General features: G+C 39.3%; 1 protein-coding gene across 16 annotated transcripts in view; it reads right to left on the bottom strand.

Moving 5' to 3' along the window:
• AFF1 (ALF transcription elongation factor 1) overlaps positions 1–16146 on the bottom strand; it is a 207576-nt gene that overhangs the window by 50022 nt on the left and 141408 nt on the right. For 7 of the 16 annotated variants that reach the window (XM_045392632.3, XM_045392634.3, XM_005555358.5 and 4 more), the window contains 3 exons: positions 7751–7795; positions 1837–1923; positions 95–131 (listed from right to left, as the gene is read on the bottom strand). In XM_045392632.3, coding sequence (XP_045248567.1) covers positions 95–131; positions 1837–1923; positions 7751–7795 — 169 coding nt within the window. Of the gene's footprint in view, positions 1–94; positions 132–1836; positions 1924–6638; positions 6668–7750; positions 7796–16146 lie in introns of all 16 variants that reach the window. The other 9 variants (XM_074040094.1, XM_065545230.2, XM_074040096.1 and 6 more) reach the window with 5 other exon arrangements.

Here is a 16146-nt window from a genome sequence, read left to right as displayed (position 1 = left end):
TCTCTGTTGGGGCATTTTTTACTAATGTTTTTATGTTAAACAGTAAAAGCTATGCTTTGTTCTCCAATCCAATAAGCATTTCAAATTTACTTACTTTGGTTTTGGGTTACAGAACTGATGTGCTGAGAGTCCTAGAAGGAAAAATAAAAATATCTAATTATTAAAAGATTAAGGTTTATAAAGTTAAAGGGAAAACTGTAGAGCTTTTAGTATTAAAAGGATAGTCTTACGAAACTTTCAACTATCTAGAACAATGGAAACAGTGTAGAGAACACCCATACCACCCATCACAGATTCTGTAATTATTTCATTATATAACTTGCAGCTATTCATGTATGCAAACTTGTTCCATGCATAAGCTGAAAACATTGATTAACCTAATTTTAGCTTTCATTGCTTCTCTTCTTTCCTAGAGTTTCGTTTTCCTTTGTTGTTGCACAAAGATATTTTTACAGAGCTTACTGCTTTAATTTAAAACAAGCAATAATTAGTCACTTTTTTAAAAATTATTATTTGAGACAGAGTCTCTCTTTGTCACCCAGGCTGGAGTTCAGTGGTACAATCTCGGCTCACTGCAACCTCTGCCTCCCTGGTTCAAGCTATTCTCCTTCCTCAGCTCCCCAACAGTAGCTGGGACTACAGCGCCTGCCACCATGCCCGGCTAATTTTTGTGTTTTTAGTACAGACGGGGTTTTACCCTGTTGGCCAGGATAGTCTTGATCTCCTGACCACGTGATCCACCCGCCTCGGCCTACCAAAGTGCTGGGATTACAGGCCTGAGCCATCGCGCCCAGCCCATGAGTCACCTTTTAAAAATTATTAGAAGATAAGTAAATATATAAAGTGGCAAATTTGAGTTTTTGTACATAGAACCTTTTTTTTTTTGGTGGTAGAGACAGGGTCTTACTCTGTCGTCCAGACTGGAGTACAGCGGCTTAATTACAGCTCACTGCAGCCTCAACCTCCCAGGCTCAAGTGATTCTTCCACCTCAGCCTCCCAAGTAGCTGGAACTACAGGTGCATGCCACCACGCCTGGCTAGTTTTTGTATTTTTTGGAGAGACAAAGTTTTGTCACATTGCCCAGGCTGGTCTTGAACTCCTGGACAAGTGATTCACCCACCTCAGCCTGCCAGAGTGCTGGGAATACAGGCATAAGCCACCACGCCCGGCCTAGAACTTCTTTTCACAACAGTATCATGGAAAGGAATAGCTCTCCTACTCTCTCCATTTTTGTATTATATATATAAAACAATGCACATGCATATCAGATTGAAGAAAACACAGATCTGAAGGTGCTATTTCTACATTTTGAAGGTTATCCAAAAGCATGAGCCAAAAAAAGGAAAATGGCAGTGTTTTAACGCACTGTTCATAAATACTGTAACAGAAACACAAGTCAGCAGTTTATTTGCTTGTTATTAAACCAGCACTAGTGTAACTGATCACATTAAACTCAAGAAAATGTAGGGTGTGTGAGACACGTAAGATGTATGTGCATATGTGTATATCTAATTCTGAACGAGAAATCGCACACTCAATTTCCCTGCCCCTCTGTTTTCCCATTTCTAAAGTAAGGATCCTCAAATGAGAGAATGTATTGGAAAGTCCTGAATGCTTTTTATAAATTATAAAGCTTTATGAAAATCCAAGATGTTCTTAGTAAGTTGGAGAATATTTGAAAGCATTCTGAAGCACTGTAGAAGCTAAATTAATCACAATTTTAACCTCATTTCCAAAGATTTGAACAAGTAATACTTCATCAATATGCCTCACAGCAATGCCTTATGCTTTTCACTAAGGTGGGTGCAGTGCCTGCCATACTTTTAAGGAATTACCTTTGTGGGGAAAGGAAACTTGGATGGCTCAGCTGTACTAGGCGTATGTATTGCTGTCAAAGGAGGAGGCCATGAGTGGGTCATTTCCTGGAAAGATATTTGGAAAGGGAAGAAAAAGTAAATTAAAAATAGAACATTCATTGCTACTTAACATTTTCAACTTAATGTAGAATGGATTGATCGTAAATGGAAAGTACAATCTTAAAAGTTATTTCATGTACTTAAAAAAAAAAAAACAAAAACCATTTCAGTGGGCTATGTTGAAAAGTTGAAGCTCTCCAACATACAAAACTAAAAAACGTCAGTTTGTAGAAGACAATCAAGGTATGGAACGTGAATGAATTTAACACCCTGAATATTTATCAAGCACATAAACTGTATGTAACAGGTACTGCCAGAGCCTGTGGAGCTGCGAAGACTATAGGTGACAGGTTGGGCTGGAAAAGCACTCTCTCCTCAATGCATTCTTTCTCCCTCAGCTTCTTTATTGCATTTCCTGGTATTATTTCAGTTCAAAGGAAGAAGAACTTTCCTGTTTGACTTAAGCAAACAAGTAATTCAGGTCACTTGTTCCACTTGGGAGAGTTTTAATGGATTTGACCCTTCCCTGATACACACTATTAGCAAGTAAGAACTTTTTTGAAGGAGAGGAGCTTAAAATTACCTTTATTTTCCATTGAGAAGCTAAATTTTTACTATTTTCTGGTTGAAGGGAAGATTTCTAAAACTTACAATTGAGATATGTATCTTGACACAAATTCTTTTCTTCTAAACACATCCACAAATTTTACTTCGCTAAAAATACTTGTGGAAAACAAGTATGTCAGAAAAAAGATGTGTCAAATTGCAAACGTGCACACACATACACACACACACACACACACACACTTTTCTAAAAGGCCAAAATGGCACTGGAGATCATTAACTACAACCCTGACATCTTACAGATTGAAAAAAAACTGAGGTCCAAAATGACTGAGTCAAGGTACCCCAGGAAGTCGAAGGCGGTTCCCACATGTGTCAGACCTGCCCAGCAAACTGGCTTAATACTCGACATGCGGCTGGGCGCAGTGGCTCACACCTGTAACCCCAGCTTTGGGAGGCCAAGGCAGGTGGATCACCTGAGGTCAGTAGTTCAAGACCAGCCTGACCAACATGGAAAAACCCCATGTCTACTAAAAATACAAAATTAGCTGGGCTTAGTGGCGCATGCCTGTAATCCTAGCTACTGGGGAGGCTGAGGTTGCGGTGAGCCGAGATTGTGCCACTGCACTCCAGTCTGGGCAACAAGAGTGAAACTCCATCTCAAAATACATACATACATACATACATACAAAAATGATAGTGGTGCATGCCTATAATCCCAGCTACTTGGGAGGCTGAGGCAGGAGAATGGCTTGAAACTGGCAGGTTGAGGTTGCAGTGAGCTGGGATTGCACCATTGCACTCCAGCCTGGGTGACAGGGTGAGACTCCATCTCAACAACAACAAAAAATCGACATGCAACTCTACCAGCAATCTGCGACCCCACAGCATGCTATATTACCCCGCCTGTATAACACATGATGTATTCTAACACCTCATTCTAAGTCCTGGCTAACCTATCTCCACAAAAATGCCATTTGATCCTTGCAACAGCTGGAGATGGCACTCTAGCAAGTACTTCCACTTCTAACCTATGTGCAGGTCTCCCCTTGCCCTTCCCCACTGCAGCTCTGTGGGTTACCACAGCCTCAGGAGAGACAGCAGTGACTTCGCACAGTGACAGGTAACATAAGTGACGTTGGCTTACTTAATTTTTGTTAAAAGTGACATCATGCCCTTATTTACTGACTGGTCATGTGCTTTGTTCAGGACACAACAGGAGATCTTTCCTAAAATACACTGGAAAGAATAATGGCTACAGCCAAAGACCCAGATTGCAATCCTAACTCCAATCCTTACCAGTCACGTCAGCCATGTAAGTCATCTGAACCTTAAGCCTCAATGTTCACTAAGAGGTAAACTAGAATCACTTATTTTCAAAGTATTGTAAGAGTACTATGTATGGTACTCGAATGAATAGTGCACAGAAGGCACTTAATAAATTAAAAGCATTACAACTTTTAATTAAAAGTCCAGTTTTAAAAGAATTTCAATACTACACCAAAGAGAGCTTCCTGCTGTTTTATTTACTTGATACTTTAAGGCACAGTACCATTATAATGTTACAATACAAAAATATGTAATAATTGAGAAGGTGTCTGAAAACATCACCCTTATTATGTTTTTCAATAATTTATTTGGAATCTCAATGGTATCTATGACTTTTAGTCACCAATTATTCCTAAACATCCATTGTACTATCAATGCTTAAGGCTGTCCCAGCTATTAAATTAGGCAGTTGGAAAGTACATAAATTCTTTCAAACCCTAAGTGGTTCCCTGGTAGTCCGAAAGCATTTATATACTTCCCTACATACCTAGCTTACTAGAGGGACTTAAGAGAATTGAGGCCATTATTAAGGAGAAGAGGCTGCCCAGAAAGACTCACAACGCCTTGATTTCACTTCCTACGTTAACAATGACTTGTCACACAAACAGACACAAATCACTGGGACCTACATCAGCCTTGGCGCTCCAGGCGCCACAGCTACTGTCTTCTCCTTGCTCATTCTGCTCCGGAGACACTGTCTAGTTCTAATTGCTCCTCTAACACACCAACTTGATACTATCTCGAGGCTTTTCCACCAATTCTTACCTCTGCCTAGCCCTCTGTTTACTGGCCTGTTGCATTATTCATAGCACCATCAACACCCGACACTATATATTTCTCTTCCCTACTCTGACCTCTATGAGAGCAAGCACTCTGTCTTATTCACTACAACATCCTAGTGCTGTGGAGGCTTAACAAGTATTTGTTGAACAAATGAATGAACATACAAACAGTGCTACCACTCATTGTACTAGCCTCATGGAAATGCTGCAATGAGGTAATGCCTACTAGTACCACATTAATCCCCCCAAGATGCTGTGGAGGCCAGGCTTGCCTGTAAGTAGAAAATCTGAGGTGTCTCCATGCACACACCAAGGACATGTTGCCCTTTCTGGACCCTAGTGCATGACCATTCCCTGAAAACTAACAGTGTCTATCTGCTATCTTCTTACTCCATTAGCCTGCTGGAGTTACAGGCCACCGCTTCCCTTCATTACAACACTTCCCCCTGAAATACTGACCCCAGAGAACCAAACATTATTTTCTATGATTGATTTTCTCTGTTAGGAAACTATTTACTGTCTCTATCACCCATCAGAAAGATTTGTGTGTGCATTCCTGGCAATCTTAATAAATTGCTGGTACAAGATAAGAACGGGAACTGGGACACAAAGGAAAGTAGTATCTGGATCAGCGTCAAAAGTGAGAGCTGGAATGGACCCTGGAGATCATCCACTAGCCCAGGACCTTCATTTTACCAATGAGGAAACCAAAGCCCAGCAGGGACACAGAACTTAACTGAGGTCACAGAAGAGAAGGGGCAGCCTCCAATATGAAAAGGTCTATGACCTGTTCAGTCCTGGACATCCTTCTGTTTGCTTTCCCAAGTTATGATTTCCAAAACATAAATGGGCATGATTTATGCATTAACCACTCACTCTCAAGCATTTCTAGGTAAGGAAGAATTCACTAATATGATGTTGGGTGAGAAGGGAAGGAGGATGGATGGATTCATTACATTAAAAATGCTTGTCTGATGCTGTAATATCACCATTCCTAAATAAAGGATGTGATATGTCTTATATTAACACACACCAAAACCTAAGAGAAGCATCTGACATATGCAGAAGACAACAAACCGGCACTGCTGCACATACTTCTGAAATAATGATAGAACAAATAACGCACAATTTCAGAGGAAATGCCAAGGCCATAGTTTATAATTAAGTCCCTTAGTATGTTTATGACTTACCATACCAACAAATTTCAGAAATAGAAAAGGAAAAGGATGACACAAAAATGTAATCAAGGTAACTTATTTAATCTTACATGTTGGTTGACAAAAATCCCTCACTCTTAGCAGTTCAAAGTATGTTTCTCAGCCAGGCACGGTGGCTCACACCCGTAATCCCAACACTTTGGGGGGCTGAGGCAAGTGGATCACTCGAGGTCAGGCATTAAGACCAGCCTAGCCAACATGGTGAAACACCGTCTCTACTAAAAATACAAAAATTAGCAGGGCGTGGTGGCGCACACCTGTAATCCCAGCTACTTGGGTGGCTGAGGCAGAAGAATCGCTTGAACCCAGGAGGCGGAGGTTGCAGTGGCTGAGATCACGCCCAGCCTGGGTGACAGAGAGAGACTCTGTCTCAAAAAAAAAAAAAAAAAAAAAAGCATGTTTCTCTAGAGGTTGTTTCTCAGAAAACCCTAACTACAAAATAGGACAAAAGACTGTAAAACAAAAACAAGCTGTTTTCCAAACAACTGGTTAGATACTACTAGTGTCAAAAATTTCACAAGTGAGGAAATAATCAATAAACTTAATTACTGGTTTTAGCACCACCATCACTTAATACTTTAAAATGAAAAGTTAAAAAACTAAAATTGGGCAAACGTATTTTGAGAAAAAACGAGCAGTAGCAATTCAAATTAAAAGTCACATTTGTTATATACATCTCTCCTACTAATTAAAAAAAGAAGAAGAAAAAAAGTCAGAAACCCTACAGTAAAAGACAAGAATATAATTAAAATTGAACTAGAAGCAAATTAAAAGCCACAGAAGAGGGATAAAAAATACACAAAACCCTCAGTTTTTATAATTACCGTACCTCAGCATTAAAATTAAGCTCTAGGTTTCCTGGAAATTAAAGGCAAAATGGGAAACATTATATACAATTCTTCTCTGATAAAAAGAAAGAACACCAGTTCATGAGTAAAATTAACATTTTTCCCCTGAAATTAAATTCTAGAAGGAATTTGTCATCCTTGTACAAGAAAAACTGAACAAGTGGGTAATGTATTCAATGACGTATTTGTGGAAGCACAAATGTTCGTGGCATAGTTTCAATAAACAAGAGCAAAAAGTAACCCTTCAAGATAAGTCTAAAGATGACCATTTACTTCCCACTATTTTTCTTTTTATTCCTTTAAAATTTCATGGTCTCACTGAAGAACAGGCCGTACGTATGAGGCCATAGGTATTAGGTATCACATACAGAATGCCAAGAGGTATAAATCAAGCACTGTTTAACCACTGGTGCCTCACAAACCACATCAATACAGGAAGTTTCCTCTCTGGGAAGTGAGCAACTCTCCTGGGCCTTTATGGACAACCAGAAAAACTTATGAGAGATGCCATAAAAATCTGGTCCAAATGCCTTGTAGTTTGTAGACTTCAATTTAATTAATAAAATCTGGTAGAGAATTCAATTACATTCCAAGACTACTTCTGTCACTATTCTGGTTTATTTTTGCCTTTGGAGATGTGAGTGGGGAAGAAATGGTTAAAAGGGGTTTGGGAACAGCAACTGTTATTTATTTATTTGTTTGTTTGTTTATTTATTTATTTTGGAGACATAGTCTCACTCTGTTGCCCAGGCTGGAGTGCAGTGGCACAATCTCAGTTCACTGCAAGCTCCACCTCTCAGGTTCAACTGATTCTCCTGAATCAGCCTCCTGAGTAGCTGGGACTACAGGCATGTGCCACCAATCCCGGCTAATTTTTTTTTAGTAGATATGGGGTTTTGCCATGTTGTCCAGGCTGGTCGCAAACTCCTGAGCTCAAGCAATCCGCCTGCCTTGGCCTCCCAAAGTGCTAGGATTACAGGCATGAGTCACCACACCCAGCCAATGGTAACTGTCCTTTAAAGTGAATGTAAATGTTTGTACATCTACCTACTTAAATATTTCTTTCAATGAGAAAGAGTAACAGTGAACTCACCTTCAGAATCTCTTCAACACAATGGACTTCATTGGAGTAGGTCTGCTGAAAGTGAAAAGCAAAGAATAAAAGGTTAGCAAATAAGAGTCAAGAGTGATGGTACTGGTGGACGATCTTATTAATGCAGCAATACTCATCTCAAGGCTTACCTTCTACTAGCTAAGTATTAAGAACTTTACATTTGAAGCCTGGGCAACATGGTGAAACCCCATTTTTACCAAAAGCAATACAAAAATTAGCCATGCATGGTGGTGCACACCTGTGGTCCCAGCTACTCAGGAGGTTGATGTAGGAGGATCACTTGAGCCAGGGAGGTGGAGACTGCAGTGAGCCAAGATCATGCCACTGTACTCTGGCTGCATATATATATATATAAAACAACAACAACTTTACATGTGGGTGAAATAAGACCAGAGAGATTAATCTAACTTAATCTTGTGCAGAAACACAGTAATGATGGAGACAAAGGCAGACTAACTGTTGACCCTCAGGTCAAAAGTTTCTAAAATTTCTTTATTAAAGAAAATTAGTATATTAGTAAACCTAGGGAATAACAGATGTACAAAATCAGATTAGAATAGGTGCCGTGGTCAGCTACCTCATAGCAACAGCTAACCAATAAGCCACACTAAATGAAGACAAAGATGATGATCATCTGAACATGTTAGTGGGTCCAAAGTAAGCAGGCCTAAGTCCAATGAAGGATAGCTCTTCATTATTTTTATATTCTAGCCTGCCAAAATTCATTTCAAAGTTAAAAATATCTCTACTTAAAGTCAGCATTTCACCTTATACATACATGCATACATACATACACACATGCACACAAATTTTCTTTCAGAGAAAGACTGGAAGGGTAGAGGAGATTAATTATTGTCTTAGAGGAAAGATCTATTTCTACCTCTTCCTTATACGTGGCTAAACAAATAATGATTACTCACCACCAGACAGTGCCTAGGGAGTGACATTTTACAGTCTACATATTTTTAAGAGCAAAGAAAGTGGGCAAGGTTAAATTAAAATCAATACTTTTTCTGAACTAGAGACATGGAACATGGTTTTCAATAGAATAGCAACTTGCTCTGTGTCAATTCATGAGCCAGGCATCGTGGGCACAGTACGGCATGTACTATACAACATACAACTTTCCCATTACTGCCACTGCTATGCATAAAGCTCTGCTCTTTTTGGCCCATTTAATACAATACCTACCATGCAGCTAGAGAACAGATGGCAAGGGATTCTTTCCTGTTCCTGGTTCTAATTTAAGTGTACTTTAATATAGTACTGATTGCTAATTTGCAATCTAGGGTTTATTAATCTACCATTTCCCTCATTCCAATTCGCTCCATGGATGAAGAAAAAGGAAAGAATAGTGCCTACAAACATTCACACCGTCCTGTAATAGAATCTAATGGACATGTCAAAATTCAGATTTAGGCCGGGCACGGTGGCTCACACCTGTAATCCCAGCACTTTGGGAGGCCGAGGCAGGCAGACTACCTGAGCCCTGGCATCTGAGAGCAGCCTGGGCATCATGGCGAAACCCCATCTCCACCAAAAATACAAAAATTAGCCAGTCTCATATAACCCAATTTCAAAATAGATAAAAACTAAAAAATAAAATTTAAAAGTAAAAAAAAAAATTCAGATGCAGTCTGTTTTTAAAACACGTAAATTTCCTGGAAAGAGTCTTAATAAAATGTTGGCAGCTTGTTATTACCAAGGTAGGGCCAAGAAGTCAGGTACAACCAAAGAGAATCAAGGGTGTCCCTTACATCTGGCAGGATCCACTGGACTCATCTCCAGCATTACGCATGCCAACAACCAGGCCTTTTTGTTTTCAAAACCATTAAGAAACACCTACAAACTGGACTAAACATTTGTGCTCTATTTTAGCACAAATGTAAGATACAGAAATGCTGTTTTTACATGAGGGTAAAATGTAATTGTATTCTATTTCAATTTTTTACAAGGATCACTAGAAAAAATAACAATTAAAAGTTGAAGGTGAATCAATAGAACAAGCACAAGACTATGCTGAGTCTGGAAAAAATATTCCCCTCATCCTACATGTTGCTGGAATGAGACTAAGAATCCAATCAAAATACTTGGCAACCAATAAAAAATAGTGAAGCACATTTTAAAAGAAGGCAAAAAAGATTTGTCCGTTGTTTCCAACACAATGAGTTCAAAAAGCCGCACCCTTCAAGAGACTGAAAGACTTCTTTCTGATCTTCGTAATTACTCAAGCAGTCAACACTTTGCCAAGATGTTTCATGTCACCGAAATATTCATTTTTTTTCCCAAGAGTTTTGTTATGTGGGATGAACCAGGACTGAAGAAATTTTGAGAGCTTACTTTAGATTAGCAACATTTACCTTATCCAGATACTAATAGTCACCATTTAACCCATTTAAAATTCTAAATAAGGTCTTAGATTCAAGCATTAGTTGGTTAATTTACTGTTAATCTTCCTGTCAAGTCAATTATGAGAGTGAAGGTGTTTCAAAGGGGGAGAGGGATTTCACTCCAAATATATGAGGGCATATCATATTTAGGGATATCCACAAAGCACTGTTTCCAATGGCAAGTAATTGGAAATTAGCAAATTCCAAACAACAGGAGTCTAGCTAACTGCCTTTACAGTGAGTGCATCCACACAATGGCATGGTATGAAGATTTAATAACATAAACATAGGTGTTTTCATGGAAAGATGTTCAAGATACATACTTTTAACGTTTTCTTTAAAAATCATTTCATATGGCCAGGCGCAGTGGCTCACGCCTGTAACCCCAGCACTGTGGGAGGCCGAGGTGAGCGGATCACGAGGTCAGGAGATCGAGACCACCCTGGCTAACACGGTGAAACCCCATCTCTACTAAAACTACAAAAAATTAGCTGGGCATGGTGGCAGACGCCTGTAGTCCCAGCTACTTGGGAGGCTGAGGCAGGAGAATGACGTGAACCCGGGAGGAGGAGCTTGCAGTGAGCCGAGATTGCGCCACTGCACTCCAGCCTGGGCGACAGAGCAAGACTCTGTCTCAAAAAAAATAAAAATAAATAAATTAATAATAATAATAATCTCATACTTACAGAAAAACTACAAAAACCAGTAGGAGGATCTCCCACATAGCTTTTACCCAGATTTCCCAAATGTTAGCATTTTTCATTTGCTTTATATTTTTCTCTTCTACCCACCTATATTTTGAACTGTTTAAGTTAGAGAGTTAACATCCCTTTATCCCTACTTTTATGTATACCAAAACACAATATAAACCTGTATTTAAAAGAGAGGCTACTGAAAAGTTTGCATAGTATGAGCTCATTTTATGTTCCATCTAGCTGAGATTCACATCTTCACTCTTCTCTCCAACCAAATTAGAGACATTTAAACTAGAGGACAGATCTTTTGGATTTGTTTACAGGGAAAGAGCTACAAGGACAGGCTGCCTTGTCTCATAGTGCAACTTGGCACCTCCAAGCATGCCACTGGAAGGAAGTTTTCCAAAAGGGGAGGAGTAGTTAAACAAACCATTACATCCTAATCCCCTAATCCCTTTTTTTTTTTTTAAGAGATGGGGTCTTGCTATGGTGCCCAGGCTGGCCTGGGCTCAAGTTATCCTCCTACCTCAGCCTTCAGAGTGTAGCTGGAACTATAGGTGTGTGACATTGCACCTGGCTTTTTATTTTTATTTTATTTTTTTTATTTTTATTTTTATTTTTGAGACGGAGTCTGGCTCTGTCGCCCGGGCTGGAGTGCAGCGGCCGGATCTCAGCTCACTGCAAGCTCCGCCTCCCGGGTTCACGCCATTCTCCTGCCTCAGCCTCCCGAGTAGCTGGGACTACAGGCGCCCGCCACCTCACCCGGCTAGTTTTTTGTATTTTTTAATAGAGATGGGGTTTCACCATATTAGCCAGGATGGTCTCAATCTCCTGACCTCGTGATCCGCCCGTCTCGGCCTCCCAAAGTGCTGGGATTATAGGCTTGAGCCACCGCGCCCGGCCTGCACCTGGCTTTTAACCCCTTTCCTAAAATTCACTCTCACAACAGGGTCTCCAGTCACTACTGTGAGCTACTCCTACTAAAAGGAGCCAGACTCTCCCTTTAACACCATAGTCAAAGAATAAACAATTGGTCCTGGCCAGCTCTCTCTAAACCACAACTGAGATAAGGCTGAAAACATTCAATGTAAGACTTCCTTAAAGAACACAAAACAATAAAAAGCAACAATAAGCATTTCCATGATAGTTGCATGAATCAAGAAAATCTAGTTTGTAAGTCCTTCTCTGGCTAGCTCTTTCCTCAATGGTATAGACACTGACTTTAACATGACCACAAAACTCACTGCCTTTTCCCATCCTCAATATCTATTCATAGGTTCCTAGAGGACATGAGCTCTCCTCTTCTGCCTATCTGCAGCCACCTCACACATCTGGCTTCCTGTATGTAGACCAACCTCCCAGGAGAGACCACACTTTCCTCCTGGGATGTGGTCTTAACACAGGAGCCTTATTTAATTTTTTAAAAAATGATAGCAGCTACTTATTGAATGCATATTGTACTTCATATTGCATTAAAATATGTTATTATCACCTCAATTTGATACCATCGATTGTAAGATGCACCATTATTAGCTTGGGAGGTAGGGGGACTACACTAAATGTACCTATCAACAGTAAGATACATCCCTATTCCAGAAACTTAAAAATGCCTGAGGGAATTCTGCATAAAGTTCTATTTAATTCTCACACCAACCTTTGTGGTAGGTATTATACCAGTTTTTAAAATGAGGAGACTGAATCCTAGAGAAATTAAGTTGCCTATCCAAGGACACACAAAAGCTCTGAAGCCGCTGAGCTGGCTCAGAATACTGTTATACCGGTTTTCCAAAAACCTCAACACTGCTGCAAGAAACAAATATATTAGTATTTTAGAAGGGTGCGTCCTACGCATAACCTAAAACATTTTTTAAAGAGCTACATTTTTCCTTTGTTTCTACAAAGAGGCATTTTGGTATTCACATTTAACTGACTCTTCCTACTACCAGTGCTTCGGACCAGAAAAGGCAGCAGTGCTGGCCGTGGCCTGATTTCTCACTCCTCCTGGAATGACATTGTGTAATTGTAAGGAAATGCACTGATACCAAAATAAAATATGTGAGTGAATGTCTTCTAAGCATGACACAGTTTGTTTTAATAAGCTAAAAAGAGCTGGCTGAAGAAACATGCCACTGAGACTGAGAGGCTCTTGCAATATTGTGTTTTAAGTCTCTCAAGTTTCAACAGAGCAGCATTTTTATAACAATGCTATTCTCAAAAAGGCTTAGTTATCACTAACCAGGAAACACAGAGCACAAAGGCAACATGCTGACGAGGGAAGCCAAAAGATCTTGGATTCTAGATCTGGTTCTGCTGAAGACTGGTGCTGAATCTTGGATAAGATTCATCCTCTTTGAGACTATTTCCTTATTGTGATAAGGTATAGTATTATAAAAATACTATAGTATTATAAAAATAGTCCAAACTATTTTTCTTCAAATGGGTCACCACCTTTTGGATTACTGTTCAGTCTTTACTATCTATTTGCTGCTCATCTACCCCCAACTTGCTAGTTAGGTAACTCACACTTTTCTTGCCCTGACCTGGAGCCCTCTTCTCTCTTCCATCTGTGTCAGTGATAATTCCTCCTGAGGCTTCAGGTTGCAGATGAAAGACATCTTTTGGAAAACATCCCTGATGCTCCCTTACTCCCAAAACTGTCCAGGTTCTCTTGCAGATGCTCCCATAACTATCTGTACTTTCTCTGTTATTGCATCCTCTCTACTCCCTCTAGATTACATGTTCCATGGAAGTTAGGGCCAGAACCCTCACTGAATCACAGGGTGCCAGCCACACAGAGGCAACCCCATAAACATTGGCTGGTATATTTTTAGACCCAGAACTCAGAATTTGAAACTAAGTTTCTCTTACAGCTTTAGACACTGAAGAAGATGTAGGCTGCCTGAATTATAAAGCAACACCTTAATTAACAAACTAAACTACATGGAACTAAACATACAAGAGACAAAAAGATAATTGTTTTGCATTGTTTTCTCCCTGGAAACATTAAAACTACTGAGAAACTACTTTTCACACACAGATTGGCAAACAGCCACAAGATTAACAATACTCCATCTATGAGACAGACGTGGGGAAACAGGCACTCAAATCCTGTGGTTGGTAGGAAGGTTAAGTGCTACAACCTTTAAAGACATTAATTTGGCAATAGCCAGCAAATTCTAATTACACAGACATTTATCTAACTTCTAGCACTGCCTCCTACATGTACAAAAAAAATTTGCAAAGTTATTTGCTTCAGCCTAGTTTGCAAATAGCAAGATACTGGAAACAATCTAAATGTCTATCTACAGGTAACTGACTGGCTATGAAAACTATGGTACATGCCACCTACAAAGAAATAAATGCTATGCAACTATGACAAAGAATGAGGATGCTCTTTGTGCACTGATTTGGGGTAATCTCCAAGATATATTGTTAAGAAGAATAAATTTTTTAAAAAAGATGTATTATATGCCAGCATTTCTATAAATGGAAAAGGTATCAATGAGAAGAAAACATGGATATGGAGCTGCTTATTATGCATAAAATACCACTGGGAATAATACACAAGAAAGTCCTTACACCAATTACTTCTAGAAAGAAAGGTTGGGGAATGGAGGCTGGGGGAAGGAGTAGCGGGAATATTTTCAATGTATATCCTTTTTTTAACCTTTTAAATTCTGACCTATTACCTATTCATTAATGAAAACACAAATATTAGACTGAAATAAATAGGGATCAAAAGCTTCTTCTCAAAGTACAGCTAAATTTTCTATTAGTCTTCCTCTATGTAACTTACCTTACTCCAAACATACAGCTAGGTTAAACTGTCCCCAGTTGATGCTCTGGGCACACCCCATATAATACAACTGTGCCAGTTGATGCTCTGGGCACACCCCATATAATACAGGCCACATTGAATTTTTGTAAAAAACAAAATAAAACAGATTTCCAGTCAGCCTTCCCTAGTGGACCTCGAGTTGCCACAGGACTTGCTCTGAAGGCCTGGCCCAGTGTTCGCTTGCTAAATTTACACATTTCCCAAACTAGACTAGAAAGTTATTGAAAGAGAAGCATTTTTTTATTCTCGCTCTCCTTTTTGTTAATCAGTCATACTTAAATAGTGAGAAGACACATTTGAAATGAACAAAATCTTATAGGGTTGTTTTGAGGAAGAAATAAGATCATGCATGTTAAAACTAGTTCCATACAAATAAATGCATGCATTTCTATGAAGACACCATAATCATCATTTCTAAGAGATAAATTAGAGGAGGAGACCAAAAGGCCGGGCTGAACAAGGTTTGACATAAAATTGTGTTTTACAGATACATAATAAATTACATAAATAGCTAAGCCTGTTCCAAGAACATGCTCATACTGCCCTGGGTGTGTTACTTCAGCTGGAAAACGTATAAAGGAACCAGCAGTGATTCTACTTTCAGAAGCATCATGCCCTATGGGCAACTACCCATCTATCTGTACACCCAGAATTTTAGGATAAACATTTTTTAAATCCCTGGACAGATATATCTATCTGTACACCCAGAATTTTAGGATAAACATTTTTTAAATCCCTGGACAGATATATGAGCAAAGTTACAGTCCGAATTAAAACAAGGAAAACAACAACAAAAAACAGCCACGCAAAAGATTAGTATGGAAGGAAGGGTGATGGATTACAAAACAAGGAATAAGGTGCTCTGAAAAGCTTTCCTAAAAATAAAGTGATATTACATTAAGTTGCAAAACCAACTTTAACTGTTAAATCCTCCCTTAAGAATTATTAGTTACCCTTCATCTCATCCCAGATATCTTTAAATAATGGAAAGGGTTTGGATAGTTCCTTAAAAGTGATAAGTTCTAATATGTAGCAAAAAATTACTCTCATGTTCCCTGAATGACTCTTTTTAATGTCAAATTGCCTGCCACATGTGAAGGCTAACACAAATTAGGCTAACTGCAGAATCTCCCTAACTGCAGAATCTCTATAGTTCTCTAAACAGATTTTTCAGGGAGAGGAGAAATGAGGTGGATAAAAAAGATTATCTAAAAATAATGAGGAATCTCTAGGTCACCTACAGTTATCTCCCAACAAAAATTTATCATGGAGCGAACAAGGAATTCTACTCCTATTGGGGGAACCTAGAAAAAGGGGTAGTGTGTCACTAGATGTCACAACCACTGGCTGACCTTTTCTGGAAGTCTTCCCCCTCCCTTGACTCTCCAACCACATTCAACCCTGGATTGTAACCCTTAGTGTTCTAATCTTTCTCCTCTAGACTGGCTTCCC

The sequence above is a fragment of the Macaca fascicularis genome, chromosome 5 (genome assembly GCF_037993035.2).
Source record: "Macaca fascicularis isolate 582-1 chromosome 5, T2T-MFA8v1.1".
Taxonomy (NCBI): domain Eukaryota; kingdom Metazoa; phylum Chordata; class Mammalia; order Primates; family Cercopithecidae; genus Macaca; species Macaca fascicularis.
Note: the sequence above shows the minus strand (reverse complement) of the source record. Positions and strands in the feature narration are given on the sequence as shown.